Below are 17549 nucleotides of genomic sequence, written 5' to 3' on the forward strand. Positions count from 1 at the left end.
GTTTATTTTTTTAGACTTCTGAACTTGGTGTTACTGAGCATATTGAAGGAGATGAATGTAAATTTGCTGTGTGGACTGGACGGGCACCAATATCAGATTATCGTATTGTCTTGAAAGCATCTACTTTAGAGGCCAAACAAACGTGGGTTAAAAAATTAAGAGAAGTGATTCAAGAAACATACTTTAATTCTGCATTACGGATGTGTATGCCTAAGAGTCCGGCAAAACTAAAACCTGATAGCCAAAGATCTAGCCGGTAATTATTATTTTTTTTATATTAAATATTTTTTTATTATTAATAGAAAATAATTTATAATTTATGTAAAATTTTAGAGATTTAGAAGAAGAAAATTTGGATCGTGGATCGTTGGCCTCATTTGGTTCTGGAAACACTACAGATTCCGACAAAGTGAGTATTTTTAATTTCATGATGATCAGTTCATGATTGAGTTAACATTTTTTGTCATTTCAATTTTTCTCAAATGTCCAGTAGTAAGTAATAATAAGAATTCATTAAACCATAATTTGTAACTATTAAGCTGTACAATATTTAAAATCGATTTTTATTGCTGGTTATTTAATAAATGTCGCATTTAAATAGTATAATCTTAATTTGGATATGTCACATATTAAGAATCGATAAATGGTTCAATTTGGGCGGTATGTAAACAATATACAGCACTAATAAAATGTTTATAAGTTTTGTTAAGAAATACAAAATATTTTATTCATAAAAATTAAGCGATGAAAATGTTGATGATGTAAAATATTTAATTGCCTATGTTTACACGCAGTCCTAAGGTTTGTCGGTAATTAATTTTATTTTAAATCTAAATTAAATTCTATTAAAATGTGCCGTTTTAAAAGTATTTAAGTCAATCTAACTTTTTTGAATCAACTTGTAGTGACATTTTTCAATGTCGTTAAATGAAAAATTATGTTATTTTATTGTTATTTGTCCAAATTCCGTTTTTTGTTTAATTTTTTCTAATACGTTCATTAAAACTAATGAACTAATACAACTAATTTTGATATCTCTATGATGTATTAAATAAACTCCATTTAAAATTATATCAATTATTAATAATTCAATTATTTGATTAAACTAATTATTCAATTTTTAAGCAACTCGTTAAAAAACTCCTATATTAAAGGTCATTAATTATTTTAATAATTGCTTGTGACCCAATTTATATTTCAACAGTGTTATGTTTTTGTATATTTTGCGTCGACCAACCTTTGTATAATTATTACTTTTGGAAAAGAGGTAATTTTTTATTTTGTTCCTTTGATTATTAATAAATATGAGTACCGACAACACCAACCCACTCAGTTTTTAGACTCGGTATTCTATCATTTGTAATTTTTCTTGATTATTACACGAAGATTTTTTTTGCCAATCGTAAAAATCCAATCAAATTAAAGACATATATACAATTTTTAAAATAAACAAACTTGCAGAAATTAATTGACGATCGTTTGTTAATCATTATATCAACGTTTGCTATTACAATTAAAGTGGTTCCAGTAGTGTGTATATGATCAAAATTGACTCATGGATATTGTTTTTTAGCAAATTGCGTCTTATCCACATTTGACGTATTTTGTTTTGGCAAATCATTTATTGTATTGGTCTAAAAAAAATTATTGAGATAGAAATTAGAGTTTGTACCCTCCAGATGACGACAAAAGCCTTGTAAACGAAATTCATGGTCAAACAATATGAGTATTAAAAAAAAAAAACAATTTACATTTTCATTGTCTGTGTACTAAAACATTTGAAGGTTTTAATCATTAAATTTGTCTTTTATCAAAATAATAATAATTGTAACGAACGTTTGGCATAGGAAAGTTTTAAAATGAAAGCATTTATTGGCATATGTTCAATTTGCAGTGTCCATAGAAAAAAGGTCGGTCAATGATTGCCTAGGATAGTACCATCATACATACTAGCGAGTCGTTTTTTGTTTGCTTAACGCCGGAAATAGTTATGAAAAGTACTCGGAATTTTATTGATCATAATAAGTTAAACAGTAAAATTTAAATATAAATGACGGCTAATTGAACTGACGGAGGCCAATTAAAAGAAAAACGTTTTATTGAATATTTATTTTGACCCAATACTTGGCACAAATGTTTTCACGGAAAAATAATTGTACAGTGTAATCCGTTTATCATAACCACTCGTAAAATAAATATAAAGTCTTTATTTATTTTTTAACTTATCAGTTAGTATTACCTTTATAACTTTTTAGCGTCATCGACTCGTAGGGATGTCAACTGAATTTGTTTTAAATAGAAATATATTCAAGTGGCATAAAGTTAAATTCAACGGTTTACAATAAACCGGTTCCTCTGTGTATACTGTACAGTTCAGACGGTAATTCAGTTAAAGACGTGGGATAACACTTAAAAAAAAAAAAACGTGGTAAACTTCTCACTCTAAACAATTATTATTCTGCGGTTCGTTTAACGATGAAAAAATAAACAGCAATCACGTTTTATGGGTTTTTTTATCACTGAATTGGCCAGGCTGTTGAACGCCATATCATTTCTTCGAAAACAATGCACGTTAGTAGTGTCGTCATAAAATATTTGTATCATTATGCCGGCGGGTAATATTGTACTGGACCTGCGGGTGATGACCGATCGATATCACATTATTTACCGCACGAATGTCCACGCGGTACTCGGCGTTACGGTGGCGTAGGAAATACGTTGCTGATAGTGCGTACGTAGAACGTCGTTATCATTTCTAGTTGTACACAATACCCGCCAAAATGTCCATCCGTCACGTGTCGGCGGATGATGGACATTTGGTGCGAAAAAAATAAAAGTTTGCTAATGTGTCTACTTTTCAAAAAATTGTTTTTTTTTTTTTCGTCACCGCATTGGAGGATGACGGGGTGGGTGAATCGGGTGGGGTCAGTAGTGGCGGCGAACGGTTTTTGAGATAAGGATAATCCGCTCCGCTGGGATGATAGGTCGTACGGGGTGGTTTTTTCCCCGCTAGCGCCACCAAACACTCTACCGTACCTGGTCCACGCGTAAAGTCGGCTACGGCGGCGGCGGCTGCTGTCTCCGCCGCCAGTCGATGGCGAGCCGCTTTGGTCGATGGCTGCACCGAGCTCCGGTGGTAGCTGTGCCGCCGGCGAAACCGCCGTTGCCCCGACGTCTAAAACGTCGTCGCCGTCAACTCGATTTGTTACCAGCGCTGTGGCAGCCGTGTCTCGTCTCTCCCCGGCCGACAACTCCGCCAATAAACCCAACCGCCGTAAGATTTCTCTGCCCTGGTTCAGACAAGCCAGCGCTTCGTCGGCGTCGGCCGCCCTGGCCAGGCAACATACCATCGACACGCCGGGTTCGTATCGTCGCCAGCACCCGGTCACAACATGCGCTTCGGCCGCGTCTCAGGTACATATTTTCTATAAGCGTTTACACGTGTCGTTTGATCGAAACTCAACAATGAATAACGGCTTACTCGAGTTTAATTTGAGACACAGTTATTTTCTATGACGAGATTAAAAAAATAAACATGATGTATATAACTATTGGAAACTGTTGAGTTTTGAATTCGAGTAAGATAGAAGTGAGATTGATCACAACAAGAGCTCTTTTAGGGGGGAAATAGGTCGCGGTTAAAAAGAAAACTGTAAGTAATCTGGCACTCAATTTACTCAAGGAAAATTATTTGATTACGACGGCAAATTACTTAATGAGATTCGTCCACAAGATAATAAAATCTCGCTGAAGAAATCGTTGTCCGTAAATCATCTTAAATAGAATATCGCCAAGCAGAGTTGCAGTATGAATGGCAAAAAGGGTGTCTTTTATGCCATCGGTGTACAGATTCGTGTAACATGTTATTCATGTTATTATAAAACCCTCTTAAAGCCGCTTTCCTCGATTCACGTTGAGTATAATCCGCCAGTCGACTTAAGTGCATGCGATAAGTCTGTATGTATGTGTTGTGTTCGCGAAAAAACAGCGGCGCCGCTCGACAACCGGTCGTTTCTTTGAAACAAACGTTTTAGATTATTTAATTACACGTGGATAATTATTGACAAATTCATCGCCACCGCCGACTGTGTTATGAATTCGCGCACCATAGATTCCCAGCAATTGTTTTTTTCTATTAGAAACGTGCCGGCTCATTGTTCTATCCTAGTGCCAGTTTTTTATTGGATTTATCGATTTCCCATCAGTCTAGTTAACCATTTGTCGTTTACATGACGTCGGCGTATCCGATTAGTTCTTTTTAACTGTTTATAGCATAAAAAGTACTCATCATACCCTTTGCGAATCTACTTTGGATAGACACATATATTCTCATCTATTCATCGAAAACGTACGCGTGTATTTATTTTTTACACCGGTGCCGGGGAGGGTATTTTGTTGGCCGATCGAAATGCAAAATGGAATTTGTAATGTGCTCGATTGTTGTGTCAATCGTTTCGGCACGAATACCTAAAGTTGTTGTTCAAGTACAATAACTTTCTTTTTGCATTCCTAAAGGAAACGCAAATAAGAGCTAACGCATTCCTAAGCGACCGACTAAAAGTGTTGATTATACAAAAAAGTTATCTTATCTGAGCGACGAGAATATTAGCGATATACTTTGGTTTTTTCATTTTTGCATCCTTCAACATATTTTTCTACACTCGACGATAATTGGACGATTACACCAAGGCAAACATTTTTATTCATTTTATTGTTTATCAAAATCCTATTGGCTTTAAGTAATTGTGTGTGGAATGCTAAGCGGGATTATCACGATTGTTGTTGTTTGTAAGCCGTTTTTTATGATTGGGCTCAAGTATTTACATCGAACAAGCTTATCTGTGTTTCACTTAGTTCAATAACAGTTACAATTTAATAGATTTCCTCGCGTTGCCATCTTACTTGTTACAATATGGAAAATTCCGTTTTATTTTGATTGTCACATATTGTTAAATACTTTCCCGTGTTTGATACTCGAGACGCATAAAAATGTTTTCTCAGGTCGTTTGGCTGTGTATCCGGACGAGATGGTGGAAAATCAAGGGGAATCTTTTTATTTATATAAAAAAAACTATACGAAACTTGAAAGGGGTTTTCGGCGTGACGACTACTAATAAAAGACTGTTAAAATGTGCAATGTGTTTTGGCTTCAACGAGTCAAACTATAAAATAAGGTCCTTCCTTTTAATGCCGACTTAGATTGTGTATGTAAAAAAACACGATCGAATTCAATGGTTTTCTTTACTTTTAACTTAAATATAAGTTCAAACGACATTATTATTATTAAAACTTTTACTCGTGTGTTTGCAAGACGTTTGGCAACCACCTCAGTCCGACTAATGAAATATTTATTGCATTAAAAAAATAAACACACGAAATGACCTGTCTCGTTTGCAGGGCGTTGATTACACACACTATCTTCTCAACGTCATAATCTATACTTATTCTGTGCCCGAAATGGTATTGATTCGTTTTTTAACGGGATACGCATTTGTATAAGTTATGCCATTTTTGATGTTTGTGTTTGATAAGACAATTTAGACGCGCTCCCAGTATACTGGACAATCGCCATTGACATTTGATAACATTTTTTATTTAAATGTGTATATACTTAGTAATTTTGGCGTCAAAACCTCTTCATAACATTTGTTCATATTTTCAATATTCATAAAAGACGTAAGCCGCCAACTCGTTGCCAAGTTTCAAATGTAACTAATGTGTTTAGGTTAATTGTAATAGATTTAATTTATTGCTTGAATTATTTCAACTGCTGTTGGCTTAATCGATTTAAAGCGGCTTTGTCCTTTAGAAATTCAACCTGTTATTGGTATTTTTTATCTTTATAAAAGTTACACTTTTCCATGTGATATTCTTATCGTTTGTTTGTGTAATACTTTCTAAATGCTAATGCTTCAGTGAACTTGTTGATTTTATTAGACTCATTACACTTGGTCGATAGATTACTTACTAATTGATATTATATGGTTCTCCTCGAAGCAATTTTGTGTATTTTACTATCATTATAGTTATTGCAGTTAGATAAATGATATTAGGCGGTTGATAAACTGTTTTTTCGTCGTTGTCGACCTTGATTTTAATTTGTCCTCGTCTTTATCTTGTTATATTGCCAAAAGTTTACTAGATTGTTCCCAAAAAGGAGTTGAACTCGCTATAGAACGACACGGCTTTAGTATTTTTTTGTGTCTACGAAACAGTTGTGCGTACGCTAGTGAATAGCCGAGAACTTATCTTAATTGACTTTATGAGCGTATAACAGTAATTTTCGTATAACGCACATTGTATTTGCCGGTGCTGTTTTATTACTTTTGCGGTGGCGCTTTATAAATACATACAACGTATTTACCCTTTGACCACTGCAAAACTATTGTTCCCTCTCCGTTGTCTACTTGGTTTTTTTTTTTTATTTTTTTTCGTACTAGCTTTCTCATAAGTCATATTTTTACACATGCCCGTGCATACGTTGCGTTCCTTTCNTTTTGACCACTGCAAAACTATTGTTCCCTCTCCGTTGTCTACTTGGTTTTTTTTTTTTTATTTTTTTTCGTACTAGCTTTCTCATAAGTCATATTTTTACACATGCCCGTGCATACGTTGCGTTCCTTTCGCTTGACCTTTGTTCGCTTGTCGTATCCAAAGGTAATGTATCTTAGTGCTATACGAGTTGCTATAGTCGACCTTTTTTTACCGTCGCATAAACAAATGCATTATACGGGTCGTAAACATGTTAATATTTGAAATTGCTTTTACAGAACTCTGGCGTGGAAATGACATGGGTCATAGCGGATTATTCCGCCACGGCAGCCGGTCAGGTGTCCGTGACCAAAGGCTCGCAGGTGGAGGTGCTCGACGGCGGAGCCAACGAAATGGTCATGGTGCGCGTGCCGTCGGACTGTACCGAAGGACTAGTGCCGCAGTACGTGCTCAAGCAACCGCCATCACTGAAATCGCCACTGGGCAACGGTAAGTCTTGTGCACATATAGTGTTAACAAACGAAATGAAAGCTCACTCAATGTACTCGGATCGAGGAGGACATATTGCCAGGGTATGATCCCTAAGTGGACTGTACCGCCCGAGAAAACCATTTGACTCTGCCACGGGCGGCGTTTGTAAAAAACGTATTTCGTATATTGCGGTGTTTTTATTCGCGCCCGTTCGAACGTACACGACTGTGGTTAACTCGATGGTATTGATTCAACCCAGAAAACATAACCTACTCGTCCCTAGTCGGTCCGCCAAATTATTCATTTTCAACTGCGACAGTGTCGACACATCGTAATAAACCATTTTTTTTTTCCCTATTAGTGTAATATTGACAATGCGTGTCCTCCTCGTTCCGCAAACTAAATACTATACAATGTATTTACGTTTTATTATTGACGTGGTGGTTAGTCATGAGCGCGCTACGTTACTTGCAGTCTCGGCTTATGTACATTAAAAATTTACAGAAAACCACCCCCCAAAACTCCAATGACAGTTTTGTCGCAACTAAAATTGCCTAAATGGAAAATAATCGTTGGTTTTAAACTGATAGCCTCGCAAATATCTTCCAGTGAATTTTAATATCAAAATATTTGCAGCATTCGTCGTTCCATTTAATCTCGGGGAGAACGAAATTCAAAATATTTATGAAAAAATATATTAAAATTGTGTCCACAAAAATTCCGCCGCGTCATCTCGATCTCATAAACGTTATCCGCGTTAAGGACCATAAAAAAAAACTATGAATAGTAATGTTTGCTCTCTTTCTGTGAATCACGGACAGCTCTTAAAATGTAAATTTATCTACAGCGTTTTTTTATGTATCTACGAAAATAACGTGGAATTGTTAAAATAGATCGTTCCCACGCGTTTCTAATGTGTACCCCGTTGACGTCCCCAGTGTTTTCAAATTCTCTTCTCCTAAACAGGAAGTATTAATCACCGATACAATATTAGTTATTTACCGGAAAAGCTACTTATTTTCGTGCACTTGGTCGCATGCGTTGCGTACTCTGCCAATGAGCCGACTGAACACGAGGCGACGTGTTAACGGGCCTGAGTAACGTTACAATGAAATCATTTCTTTCGAAATCCAAAAGTATTGAAATTTTTTATTGTCCTAACACTTCTGTGAACGACTTTTCGAACATTCCAAACGCCTACGGACAGACAATTTAACCGCTGCGATATTTCAATGGCATCTAAATTCAGATTGAGTTTTATTTATGTGAATTAAAATTCCGCGTTGTTCCGTTCCATTTATAGCATTCTCGTCTAGCACCACATCATAGTAGTTTATTAGCTATAGAACGACTCCGTACACTGGCGATGATAGTGATATTACACACAGCTGATAACGACACGACAAACTACTCGTTAGCCGAACGTTGTCAACCAATTAATAATAAATATCGAAAATAACCATATTTGTACGTTCTCTCCTCGCGCTGTGCCTCGTCGACACATTTTTTAATGACAGTATGAAATGCATACGATGGTTTACGTCGTAAACAGACCGACAGCCCACGGGGGCCGGAAAAAGTGCGCGTTAACTTCGTGTTTGAAGCTGAACGTGAAAAATATTTTCCTTACATGCCTCTCCATAAGAAAAGTGAGGAAATCTAACGAGTTCGATTATACTAGTCAATTTTATCATGTCAAAGGTCAGTGGAATTGCATTAGCTTATTGTACTCGTTTTAAGTTAATTTCTCCACCGATTTATCGCATTATTGTTATGTCACATTAACGTAAACGATCGGATCGTTGTAAAAGTCTAGTTGTCAATAATTCAAGTATGTCATTTATACGCGTCCTCGCAAACAAATTCCACATGATTATTATTGCGCGTACAATTTTTAGTTTTGGTTTTTTTACTCGCTGGTGTCGCCGACACACGTGATACAACTGTGTAATTCGTCGAGGTCAGCCCTGTTGGTCCGAATTAGTTGTACGACAGACTCCCTGCCGATTTAATTTTCGTGTCTCTCGGTTTTCACTCGTTTCTCACCCATAATAGTGTCTTTACGATACTATTTTTTTATTATCGAATCTCTTGTTGAAAAAACACTGCGCGTGTATTGTCGTACCGTCTCGAGTAGTAACCGCCGTTCGTTGTACGGAGAGAACGGCGGCAATATTATATTGATTGTATTTGTGTTGCCTCTGCTCGCCGCTTTTCTCGGCATTATTTTCCGTTTTCTACGTGCATAATCATCATAAAATAACGTAGCCGTTTAACGTTTCGGCAGAGATAATTGAGTTTGTCGTTTTGTAAACATTTATTGTAATCTTAACCATATCGTTACCGATTTCCAATCGTGTGCTTTTATTTGAACCGCTGTAGAGGTAATAAATTGTGCCGGGCGCACGCGAGTGACTGTTGATCGTTTCGTGTGAACCGTCGTGAAAAATTAAGGGAGGACAGCACCACCCCCGCCGACCGTTGAAGTGACCTAGGGGGTTTGGGCACTATCGGAAGGGAGCGTGTCCTCCAGTCATAAAACTTCTTACTTTTTGATCGGGTTTTTTAATGTTTACCAGCAAAAGGAATAATACAGAATATCTGTGCTCGCTCAAACAAAGTTTTCCCTCGGAGAGCCATATACCACTTTGCTATTCACTCTAATCAACCGAATCCGAGCAAAACGTTGTCAGTGACGAACGGTCTTTTGGACGATTATTTTTTTTTCCAAATGCGTTTTTATTGGTTTAGATTTATTTCTTAACGGCGGCCGCCATTTATGGCTCATACCTATCGCTCACACAATCCTCTTAAATCGTTTCCCATTTATTTTGTAAAATGTTCAATTATTATTTTTCACTTCGTTATCTTCACGCCAGTCATAATTGCTTGGATTTTTTTTTCCAGACAAAATTATTTTTGTAGCCTTAAAAAATACAACCTATAAGGTGTATACTACTTTTTTTGTTGATTCTTTTGGTAATTAATATAGTCTTTACATTTTTTTTTTTACTAACTCTATTAGCACGTTAAAATTGATATTTTAATTAATTTTCCACGTACTTTTTTTAACTAAACTATGCAGTAACAATAAAGTTACTTAAATTTAGCTACTCGATAAAAGTTTAGATTTATAACTTTCCACATTTAGAATATTCTGTTCCCGTATATTTTATGGACGATATAGTTTTTTAATCATGTCGATAGTGTTTTTAATATTTCTTTATAATTTTTTAATTTATGTTGAATATTAATTGAAATTATAAAATTTAATTAGTCGTTTTTTAATTAAAACAAAATTTTACGTCGGGATGTTCTTTGAAAGTTATTTCAGCGTGAATCATTTATTTGGCAAAAAAAAAAACAACAGTTTACCTGCTCGGAATTTATAAATTCATAGAAGTTCAATTTAATATTCTTGTTTTAATAGTCGCGAGAAATATATTAAAAAAGAAGTCGATGGAATATGATAAAGATTTGCAACACGAGCTGATAAAATTGCCCTAGTTTTAGTATACAACGCCACTGGTGTAAATAATATTGTTCAAACTGTTTTTATTTTGCGGATATCATTAAATTTTGTGTTTTGTCTCATTCACAACGCCTTGTCATCGTAAAATTATTACAAAAAATCTTAGATGCCCATTGCGATGAATTGATTTAGGGCTCGCAATATTCTCCAAAACCGTTAAACTTGCTGCACAAAACAGTTAAAATTCGCACTAAAAATATATGTCGTGTCAGCAGGCTTACAACGTGTTACATACTTAACTACCGTAATTTTATTGGAAAAACCATTCTAGTAGTGTTGCGAAGAGTACGTCGAGAAAATGGCATGTCGACATTTTCAAACGAAATTCATTTTAAGCCAACTAATTACCACCGCAGTGAAGGCGCTTATCAATTTTTCAGACCGTTGTTTATTTTACACGTCAAATTATCTTCACACATGCTATGAACTTTGCAATTAATTTAATCAAAGGTCAATTGGCGTACGAGTTACACTGTGCAACGGCCAAAATATCGATTTCTTTTGCTCTTTCGCACAGTCTCTGTACTTCTCTACGTGTGCCACCTCGGCGCGAGTCATGTTTTCCGAAACTATTATCTCGTGGAAACTACTGTTATTACAACCAATTGCACTGCGCGTATTGCGTACAGCGAATTCATAATTCTAAATGAGAACTTATTCGATGGGTCGCTAGGAGCGCTCGTGTCGCGCCGCCCCCGACAACGCGGTATTATGTTAATCCGATTTGTACGATGAAAAGTTTCCTGGGTATTATATTATTGTAAAGTTGTGTATTTGTCAGCCTTTAATCGTTTTAACATGAGATAATGTTTGGGCGGTCGGATGCTGAAGGGACGCACAAATTGAGAGTAGTATAGCAACGGCCGCCGAAGGTCAGGGTTTCGGTTGCCGCGGCCGAATCGATGGAACGCCGCAATCTGCAAACTTTTAAGGACGTGTGCCCTCCTCCCCTATACGTCCGTAAAAAAGAAGAGAAAAAAAACGTGCCCTCGCAGCTATCGCTTGCCGTTTATACGCGTTGCGATAGAGATCGCGGCGGAGCTTCAAAAAAACAACTACTCTGAAATCATATTGCCGCGGTATTCCGTACGCGGTCAAAAGAGCTGTTATTCATAACGAAAAACGAAAAAACTGATGGAAAAAATTGATCGGGCTGGCGTGATACCGACTGGGCGCGGGGGAGTAGAGTCCGACAATCCAATTTCCATTGGGAAGTATATACGTGTCCGAAATACCCAAAAGGTTTTCGGTGGACGCACGAGGTGCGTTTTTCTCCCCTCTCTCGAGTCAAAACTCGAACAGTCGATGAAATTATTTCTCATCTGTTCTCTTAACGCGATACCAAAACGATGTTTTATGGTTTGAAAAGCAGTTGGGGGCATCTTAATAAAGAATAACGAGTGCGAGATCTAATGTAGACATTATCGTCTCGTTGAAAGCTTAACGTTTTTTATTCGTTAATTCGATTGATTTTATTTCGCTTATAACTAATTGTAGTTTTTTCCCAGGAAAAATTCGTTGTAAATTACAAATAAATTGACCGTAAAGTTTTATCTGCTACGCGAATACTTAATTTCGTGCGTTTTACGTTATTCAGTTAGAAATTGACATCAAATGGGCTAAATCTTATTTGAAATTTCTATAAACATATTTCACGTAATAAAATTATTGAAACTTTTGTTAAATTTGAGTGTCCGCCCGTATCGGTTGGTGTGCTGTTAGATATTTATAATTGTTTGTTCAATTTTAGCGCTTTTATTTGTTTAAAGTGATGAACGATTAGTAGCTTTTCTTGTGTGCTGCTGTTAATAAAACATTACGAACTTTAATCATTAAATGTATTATTTATGAGCTTGGCTTGCAATAAACAATGAAATATGAATTGTGCGTTGGTAACTGGCTAGACAATTTTTGATATTCGCACATCCCAACTCGTAAACTGGTAAAAGTGTAAATACAAAAAAGGTTTTGCTATTAGTTTTCTTATTACAATTGCTTCGGCCCACGCGAATGGAAATTAATTCAAGTAAACACATTGTAATTTCTTTGTACCAATCGCAATATAGAAAAACATGGCCAATTATAATCTAACAAAAAAAGTCGCCATTCAAAGAGTTATTTTGCCATTGTTTCTATTGTGTCCTCTTTACTCCCTCAAATTACCGAAGGTCACATCGACTCCAGTGAACACCGACCAATTAGATGTATGCGGAAACGATTAAAAATCTTACAATTTAAATGTATATGCGCAAAATGTGACAACTTAAGGTTAAAATACTAGGTAATCTATTAGCTGAGGTCTCGAGTTAAACGAATTATCTATTCAAATATATTTTGACATTATCGTTAGAGGAATTGGGTCGGCCATGCGAAACGCATCACAATTGTAAAGGAGTACTATGTGAAAAGAACATTTCCGGCTTGTTTACAATTTCATCTGGTCACTCTATTTGAATTGGAAAAAATCCTTTGTGCATAATTCATTATTAATTGACGTTAAAAAATAAGACTGTCCATTAAACTAAATTTTGTCACTTACGTTGTGATTGTTCAAAACGTAAGAAATCAAGTTAATCGTTAAAAACAATAGAAACCCATACCTACTGAAAACTATTTGTAAAAATTCATAAAATTAAAAAAAAAAAATACGTCAATTAAAAAACAAGTGCTTTTGGCTAGACGTCTCTTTGATTTTTTTGTTAATAATCCATAACAGTCGCTGTATCAATATTTTACTTTATCTATTCTCGATCGTTATTCTATTTCGGCGCCCGGCCAAATCTATTTCCGTTGACTGAGATTGACAACTTTCGTCTTTGCACTATAAATATGTCTATTAGCAATAATTCGTTGTGCCCTTTGGTATTAGTGAAAGTCTATCTGAATTCGATAGATGTGATCGTCGTATGCATCTCGTCGCAATCGGTGCTTTTTTAACGTAAATATCATTTTTTACTAATATCAATGTTGCGTTTTACACTTGCGCATCGGAAAAGCTATTGTACAACAGAAATGTCAAAATTAATTTGTTTTCAGAGTGCATTCCTCTGGGTATGCCACTTAAATTATTATTTGAGATCGTGTCTTGGAAGAATATTTATCTAACGTTTTCAATTCAGCAAATTAAAGTAATTGTTAAATACATTTTAAGATTATCTTGTGTCGAATGATAATTGTAATCTTTTTTTTTTTTTACTTAAATTATTTAATGTGTCACGTTATTGTTTTTCGTTCATATTACTCGTATTTGGTGTATTGGGTTTATTATTAAATTGATAAACAGGTGTAAGGCATAACCACATTACCTGGCGATAACAGTGTTCGCTCTCGTCCTTGACGCGGACTCTGAAGCTCTTTGCAAGTGTAACGTGTGTTGGTATTACACAAACCTAATAAATACACTTCTCCCTTACTCGGCATCCCTTTTGTGTCTAGTATTACTGATAGTTATCACGTTGTTGTTCGATTTTTAGACAAATACAACTGTCGTTATAAATTACCAGCAAAGTTAATACTTTGAACACATCCCGTTCTTGTGAATCGTTCATATACAATATAAACGTCGAGTTGTAGCAGTTACTTTGTATTTGACCTTTTTGGCTTGTATGAATTATGGTCGTGTCCATTTCAACGAAGGGGGTTTAATTTAGTAGAGCTAAACATCTCCAGGTCGGTCAGTTAATTAAATTTTCGAAAAGCACAATACCTTAAAGATTATTGGCCGTACGAACTCCTTAAACGGCATGTGACCTACAACAATGATAATCTACTCGTCCAGTGATGCAATTCGCTTGTCAGCACAGAATCGTTTTATATTAACTGTTATTGTAAATTAATTCTATATATAGAGTTGTTTACCAGTTATCGTTTTCTGTTACTTAAGAACAATAAAAAAAACACCTTTACATTGAGGATCAAGTCTGACAGCGATTCGTTATTGTTATTATACTTTCAAAATTAACGGATTTTTTTCCCAGTTGTCTTCGACGTGTTCTATTTTTAACGAGCGTAGTTTGCTTCAATTTCGATGATCTTTTATTATTATTGTGTCCAATGTAACGTTGGATTAAGTTAGACAATTTCGTTTTGGCACTCCAAATAAATAAGATGTATATATATTCTTTTTTTATAAGTAAAAATATTGTTTTCTTACTTTACTGGTTTGTTTTTATCATTGAAAACACATTCCGGCTGATTAGTTTTTAATGGATTTNTTTTTGTAAAAGTAAAAATATTGTTTTCTTACTTTACTGGTTTGTTTTTATCATTGAAAACACATTCCGGCTGATTAGTTTTTAATGGATTTAAAACGACTACTGCTGAATTTACTACCTTAGAGGTCTTAGATAAAATTGAAATTGATATTTATAGAAAAACTGTGTTCCAGTTTTTATTGATCGACGTAAACGCAGTTTAATTTAGGGGCATTTTCGGATAAGAAAAACAAAAAAAATTCTCGTAGTCCTTTCATAACGTTAATCTGATTTATTGTTGTCGAGTTGGAGATTGTTTGCCAAGTCATTGAGTGAAAAAGTTGGTCGGTATAATTACACGTTATGTTTGTTACATTCTGTAAAAGGAATTCTATTAAAACGGCATTGCGGACCGTGTTCTGTCAGTGATCTGATCGCATAATAAAGTGCACGCGCGTAAAAGGAAACTGTTTTTTTAATTGCGTGTTATTTTGCTGCTTTTTGTTCGGAAAATGTCTTGTATTAATAATTCGTGAAAAACCCACGTTGACATCCCTTTTAAGTGATTAAAGCAATCGCTTTCCGATGTCGCTGTGTGCCGTGATGGCGGCCCGCACGTCCTACACGCGGCGTTGTCGTTACAGTCGATGTGTGAATACGTTGAGCGATCTTTTTAACAGCCGCGTTAAAAATATACAAATAATAATTAAACAAATAATGTGCTTACATGTATCTGTTGCGCTAATAATAAAAATAAACGAACATGTGTTTACGGTCGGAAAGTGTGTCGACGGCGGCGTGACGTTGTCGCCGCGTCCCGTCCGCGCCGTCCCACACAGGTGCGCTTTGTGTGAGTACTTTGGACGAAGACGACGGTGCCCGAAACGGGTGTCCGCCGTCGCTGCCGGTATTGGCCGTCCACCAAGACTCCGCAGTGCGTATTGCTCTGCCGTATACGCGTTACTCGAAAGCCGCCACCGAGAAGATAGCCGACCAAGTGCGCAGTCCGACGACGTCCACCGTTCGACAGACACGCTCGATCGTTACGTGCGACACGTTTATATCTCTCGCGCCGTTGCGACCGCTCTTCCGTTCAGTGTCTCCGCGTCTTTCGGCTTCCCCGCCGCCATCGTCGTTTATCGACGTGTGCAGCACCTCGCCGACGACACAATGGGATTTTGGTCGAGCAGCAGCAGTAACGATTCTTCAGACTCGTCGTCGACCGACAACGGCTGTGGCGGAGCTGACGGGATCTCGGCTGGATGCGAATCGGACGAATCCGGTCGGCTGAGTCGGTGGAGCAGAAAAATTCGGTCGTTTCGGCATAAAAAATCTAAACGCGCCGATGACGTCCCCCGCCGCAGACACTCCGAAAGCCATCGCCGCGTTATTTCCTCAGAAACCACCGAAGAAACAACCGAGATCACCTCCACCACCACCACCACCACTACCACTAAAGTTACCCCGTGTAATAACCATAACGGGTCCGCCGTTCCTTCTATTAGCACCACAGGTAATGAGCACAACTTTGACGATGCTAAGAAACTGCCGTATGGATGGCATCATTTGTTTTTATAGCACCTATAAAAAAAAACGACGCCATTAAGTCGCCAAATGCAAAAGTTACACGTAAATTAAACATGTTTGTGCATGGTGACAATTTTTAACTTTTTTAATAATCTCGATTTAACTCGGTTACAAAATCCAATTTCACTTGTATCAAATTGGTCATTGAAATACTCAAGTTAGTTACTGTTTGGACCATTTAGATTTATTAGATTAAACGGTTCGTCGGCGCGTAATACCAGATCAATTAACTAAATGAACGAATTGGGTTTTGCAACACTTTTTATCTGTGCCGTAGGACTCGCAATATTGTTCGGATGTCGCACAGCCGAACGGATGCCAACAATTTGCCAACCACAACTTTTGACACCCTCCTCGTTGACCTCCCCATCGTGTTACCAATTACGATCGGCTACGGCGTACACAGTGTACTATCACATTGCTTGTATTGCAATAACAACATTTTAGTAGCCGACAGCTAGTGACAGTGTGTCGATTGAATTTCGTTGGTTCCGATTTTTTTACATTAACCTGTACGCATTCTCCTACCGTTTTTTATTGTCTGCGAAATGCCCTACGACGACCGATTGCCTCTTCTCGATGCCCGTGAGTTTCAATATAAATTAAATATAAGCAATTATTTGACTTGCATTGTTTTCACTGATACTGAAAAACAAACCAGCGGGTGGCTTAAAAAATAGCCCCTATTTTTCACCTAAAGATTAGACCCGTGTAAAAAGCGTTTTTTCTGCGTTTAACGTTATTACGCTATGCGTCATAACATTTGTAAATTTCAAAGCGCGTAGAAATCAAATTATGTGTGCAATAGAAAATCGTATTAATCTATTTTTTAGAATTTTTTTCTTAAAAAGTCTTTAGCTTTATCTTGAGAATTCGCCAGTATCCAAAGAGTTATTTCAATAGCTATTGTGTATAGTATTAAATAATAATAGAGCCTATTGTCTTAGGCACATCATATGTAAAAAAAAAATAAATATCTCAATTGTGTACTCGTAAAAACTTGCTTAGGTATCGAAATTCATCTCTTTGCATTGTAATTCTTTGCTGTCGATTTAACAGCAAATCGTCTGGGCATTTTTTGACGCATTTTGCTCGGACCACAGTACTCGTCATCGCATCACTTTTTAAGTACAATTAATATACATAATATATATTACTTTTTGGACGTGCCGGGAGTATTTAATGAATGCAAGTTTTATGTAATGAATTTGTAATCGCACAGACTGCTCCACATTTAAAGGTCACGTTTGATTATCTTTTGTATGGGTTTCATC

At 36.5% G+C, this 17549-nt stretch overlaps 1 protein-coding gene across 3 annotated transcripts in view; it reads left to right on the forward strand.

Moving 5' to 3' along the window:
• Positions 1-17549, forward strand: part of LOC126905923 (triple functional domain protein) — a 69370-nt gene that overhangs the window by 42849 nt on the left and 8972 nt on the right. For all 3 annotated transcript variants that reach the window (XM_050686072.1, XM_050686074.1, XM_050686073.1), the window contains exons 24-26: positions 15-256; positions 334-409; positions 6771-6981. In XM_050686072.1, the coding sequence (XP_050542029.1) occupies positions 15-256; positions 334-409; positions 6771-6981 (529 nt within the window). The remainder of the gene's footprint in view (positions 1-14; positions 257-333; positions 410-6770; positions 6982-17549) is intronic.

Source organism: Daktulosphaira vitifoliae, unplaced genomic scaffold, assembly GCF_025091365.1.
Source record: "Daktulosphaira vitifoliae isolate Bord-2020 unplaced genomic scaffold, ASM2509136v1 Scaffold_4, whole genome shotgun sequence".
Taxonomy (NCBI): domain Eukaryota; kingdom Metazoa; phylum Arthropoda; class Insecta; order Hemiptera; family Phylloxeridae; genus Daktulosphaira; species Daktulosphaira vitifoliae.